At 52.1% G+C, this 4844-nt stretch overlaps 1 protein-coding gene across 8 annotated transcripts in view; it reads right to left on the bottom strand.

Moving 5' to 3' along the window:
* STIMATE (STIM activating enhancer) overlaps positions 1–4376 on the bottom strand; it is a 57111-nt gene extending 52735 nt beyond the window's left edge. For 7 of the 8 annotated variants that reach the window (XR_002891751.3, XR_003676871.2, XM_028479055.2 and 4 more), the window contains exon 1: positions 4056–4285. Coding sequence is in view for 6 of the 8 variants with exons in the window: in XM_028479055.2 (XP_028334856.1) it covers positions 4056–4215 (160 nt within the window). In the remaining 2 variants the exon portion in view is untranslated. Of the gene's footprint in view, positions 1–4055 lie in introns of all 8 variants that reach the window. The other variant, XM_007117988.2, reaches the window with a different exon arrangement.
* Between the last annotated feature and the right edge of the window lie 468 nt (positions 4377–4844).

The raw sequence follows: 4844 nt of genomic DNA, 5'->3' as shown, positions 1-4844 counted from the left end.
GGCATGTGGGATCTTCCCGGACCGGGGCACGAACCCGTGTCCCCTGCATCGGCAGGCGGACTCTCAACCACTGCACCACCAGGGGAGCCCTATATTTGACATTTTTTAAGATAAAAATTAGGATGCGGTGGGGACAGGTGATCCCAGGAAAGGTTGTCCCAACATGCTTATATCTGTACAGAACACACAGGGAGGCCAGTTCACCACGCGTCAAAACAGCAGGGACCAATTTGAGATTAAGATTTCAAAGCTGGGTAGACTAGTCTGTGATGTTACTTTGGGCCTCAGGAAAAATGCTATCATTTCTCAGCACCATCAGTGTTCTCATAAAACAATGACACCTTCTCTCAGTTGGATGGTCCCCAAATCTGTAACATGAAAATAGGCAGGTAGATTTCTCCAAGCTCTCAAAATGCTTGTTTTGTTGAAAAGCCAATTCTGTCTACACTTCAGCCCAGGACTCTGATGGTGCATGGTGAAGGAGGCTTGAGTTTGCTTTGCATTTACAGGTCCTGAGAGTAAATACCCCTAAAGCCAACACACACACTGGCCAATACTGACCTTTCGCTGATGGCTGGGCCACTGCCCTGTGCTGGAACACACAGGGCAGCTCCAGGACTGCTCAGCTCTGCTCTGCTGTGACTTCACCGAGTCACAGACTACAGATAAAGCCAGCAAAACAAGCTGCTCGGCAGGTAGAGCATGACAAAGGTCCCTCGTTTAAAGCATTTCCTTCTACTCAGACATCCGATGACTTTCAGTGACACTCCAGAAAACCCAGATGGGGAAGGCCCTTTAAAAGCTTGCCTCTGAGTTTGTTTGGCTTTCCTTGGACACACAGGGTACCTTAGCCGAAGCCTCCGGAAAGTTCACCCCCTGAACAAGGCGATGCTGACACTGCGACATGCCAGCGGATGGCGGCTTGTATGTTTATGCAGCTTAAAGAATCAGCTATATAGATCAACTGGCACACCAACTCTCAACTGCCTGGCCAGAGACGTCTGAAAATCCCCACACAGTGAGCCGAGCACCAGGATGAGAAATCCCCGTAAGAATCAAAATCCTCTCCTGAGATATAAGAGGGCCTTCCTCCAGGTAATCTTTACTTCTAGGTAAAAAACACAGCAACCTGTAAATGGAGAAAAAGTAATTTTCTGGGTAGAAGAAGAAACATAAAAACAGTGGTCTGAGGAGTCACTGAAATCAGGATGTGAAGTGATGAAAAATACCACACAGCCTGTCTGGCAGAGAAATGGGTCCATCCTATACAACAGAGTTGGTCCAATAGGAAAATGGAATAGTGCCTGCCCTAAGAACTGGGGAGTTGTCAGAAGTGTCCGAGCCCATCTCCCTGGAGGAGGAAAGCTCCGGAAGGGAAAAGACTGTGACTCCAAAGAGGAGAGGGACTGTTAGTTTCAACTGCTCAGGAGAGATGACTGGTATTTAAAATATGCTTGGGGACTTCCCTGGTGGTCCAGTGGATGAGACTCCGTGCTTCCACTGCAAGGGGGCATGGGTTCGACCCCTGGTCAGGGAACTAAGATCCCGCATGCCACGCAGCACAGCCAATTAAAAAAAAAAAAAAAAAAAGAGAGAGAGAGAAAATATGCTTGAAGAAACCAATGATGGAATTGATAAAGGATGGAGTGGCCTCATCTTAACGAACCCAGACCTCCCTCAAGGGCTGCAAGGTGAGCAGTCTTGTCGTGGGAGCCTGGCGCTCCTGACAGCAGCTCTGCCAGACTGAGGAACAGGCACTGTGACCTGGAAGACAGCCAAGCAGATTGCAGGAGCAATTCCTTGACACCACCTCCACCCCCTTTCATTTTCCCCAACAAAGTCCATTTCAAAATGTAAAGCAGTTCCTAAGAGATTTCCTCCTCTTCCCAGCCCTGCAAAATGGAAAAGCCTCACAGTTCTATTTTAATAGAACCAACAAGTTTAAGAGAAGAAAGGTGCTTCCCTGACCGGGTCTCGATCAGTGGGACTCCCCTTGGGCTGCTGTCTGCTTCTAGGTGGGAGAATAGGGCTCTCGATCCATGTCCATGCCTGTATCCAGGGCAGACATGGCTCTAGCCTTTCCAACTCTTCCCCCCATCACCCCTACTCATTATTGTCCCACGACCTACTACCCAATGCCACAAGCTCCCTCCACAACTAGCCTTACACTGAGCAAGAAACCACTTCCTAGTTCCGCCTTTGCATACAAAATATACCAACCACGGCGGGATTTGCACTTGTGCTCACAGTGAAGATTAAGTAAAGAAGTGACTGTGTCCCTGAAGACTCGCAGGGCCAGCACCATCACTCTGAACACATTCAACCCGGCACACTTCTCAGCTGTGAGCAACTCCGCCTGTCATAATCACATTTCCCTCTCTGAATCACAAGTATCTACCCCAGGGAATTAGTGGGGCCATCAGCACCAATCAAACCCATGAACATAGCCAGGGCTATGCAAAGAAATCTTAGGTCAGGGAACAACATAAAACCTAAGCCTGGAGTTTCTTTAGAGAGAAAGGAAGGCCAGCTGGAGGAGAGAAACGTGGGGAGGGGAGTGCAGACCCACGCACAATGTCTCGAATATACAGACATACAGTTCATGCACCCAAGTCAGAAGCTAAGTCGTCACAAATTATTACTGTGGGAACAAGTGGGTATTTGTTCAGCAGGGAAACAGCAAGGCAAGTAGAGACTAAAAAGGAGAGAAAAAGTAGCAAACATATACAGTCTGGGACTTGTTGCAAGACTTATGAAGGCCAGGCAACCAGAAAAAAAAGTGGTCTCCAAGAACAGCCTCTTCAGGGTTACCTAAAGCTTGGGAGAATTCACCCAAATAAGCCGCACATCATAAACAAGCAAAGCTGCAACTCCAGCAAGTGGACCCTACAAGACACACACACACAGCTGCAGGATCCTTCCCAGATGCCAAGGAGCATATCTTCTGCAGGAACTTCCCATTCTGCCCACGTGAGCACAGTGGGGAAATTTTGAGAACAAGTCATTTTGGAACTAACACCTCTGTCAAAATAGTTATAACCCTTCCTTTCCCCGAAATGCAATCACAGGGCTACTAAGCCTCTTGTCACATTAATAAAAGGAAGGATGTACACTAAGAAAACATAACCCCTCAACACGTGGCACACATGACAACATGTTGGAACTTCTGGTTTTCCAGAAGGGCTCTCTGGGGCTTTCATGAAGCTCTCAAGGAAGGGCCCCTGATGACTTAGCACAGGAATTCTAAGACCTCCTCAGACCCTCTGAGTCTGCTTCTCCACTAAGCTCCTAAGTTGCCCAAGTCTCATGGAAAGGAAGGATACCTGAAATATAAACAAAAATGGGCTGGGAAAGGGAACAGCCAGGGGAGACTTGAGATGCAACTTAATTAGGAAAGGTTGGGACAGAGACGGAACAGGTGAGCCTGTTCAGGAAAAGGAAAGGAAAAAGGAGATGCGGGGAAGAAGGCAGTCTGGGTGGGTCCGGCTCCAACCAAAACAGAAAATTAAGCTGAGGGCGAAGGGCCGGGGCGGGGGAAGTACTGGGAACGGAATGCACGGCCTAATAAGCCAGCTATTGCCAGGTGGCAGGATTTACATGCGAATGGGACATAGTAAATCCTGAACTGAAGGTGAAGAAAAAAGCTCAGTATCAGACTGGGGGCGAAGGGGAAGCTAAGAAGAGCCTTTAAAAGGGGGCAGAAAAGAATATGCTTTCCGGGGGTCATGGCCGTAGGCTGTTAAATGGGGTAGCTTTAATTTGCGATGACACGGTTGCAGGGGGGCATCTCAGAAGAGAGGTGTGCGCGGGTGGGAGGAGTAGGGGTGACCCCTGACTAGAGGCTGCCGCGATAAGCGAGGGACCCAGGACCCTGGGTCGGGGCCAAAGATCCCCCTCGTCTGGGAATGCCCAGCCTGGGCTCGCGGGAGGAAGGCACCTTCGCCAAAGGGCCCGGGTCCCCAAGGCCTGAACTCCTCAGGCAGGAGGGTCCCCGAGGCCGGTGGGCCCGAGGCTCGCCGCGCAGGGCTTCAGGAAGGCGGGGGTCCCGGACTCACGCATCAACGTGCTGAAGGCCACGACGCCAAGCAGCCCCTGCAGGAAGATGCCGAAACTGTGCATGAGCGCACCGCTCTCGCAGCGGCCCGCGCCGGACGCTACGGTGGAAGGCGGCCCGCCCGGCAGTGAATGGCTCGAGTTCCCGGCAGGACCCTGCATGGCGGGCCTGGCGAGGGGCGCTGGGCGCCGCCGCCCGGCCGCCCGCCCGGCCTCGCTACCTGCGGGGGGCCTCGCTACCTGCGGGGGGCCTCGCTGCTGAGCCCAGAGCCCGGAGTCCGAGCCGGGAGCCGGTACCTCCGCCCCGCGGCCGACTCGGCGCCGCGCGTAACGCGACGTCTGAGACCGCAGCGTCTGATTGGCCAGGCCCGGCGTGGGGGCGGGCCTTGGCCGTTCCTACTCTCCCCCCCACCAGGGGCGGGGCTCCGGCCGGAGAGGGAGCGGTGTCTTGGGTCTTGACCACAGGTAGGACAGACCAGGTGAGCTGGGCTGCGCAAAACGGATTGAGAGCCCAAGCCCGGACTCCGAGCTCCATGTCGGGAGGGCAGGAGCAGGGAAGATCTATGACAAAAATTTTTTTTCCCCTCTAAGATAAACCCCTGAAGAATTTATGAAAAAATACTTCTGGATTCCACCCCCAGATTCCGATTCAGTTGTTCTGAGACGGAGGCCAACAATCTGCATTTTCAGCAAGCAGCCTGGATTATTCTGAGGCAGGTCGTGGAGGAAAACAATCTGACTCCGCACACAAGCATATTCTTTCCAACCCAGACCTTCGGAGTCCTTGTACT

Source organism: Physeter macrocephalus, chromosome 18 (assembly GCF_002837175.3).
Source record: "Physeter macrocephalus isolate SW-GA chromosome 18, ASM283717v5, whole genome shotgun sequence".
Lineage (NCBI taxonomy): Eukaryota > Metazoa > Chordata > Mammalia > Artiodactyla > Physeteridae > Physeter > Physeter macrocephalus.
Note: the sequence above shows the minus strand (reverse complement) of the source record. Positions and strands in the feature narration are given on the sequence as shown.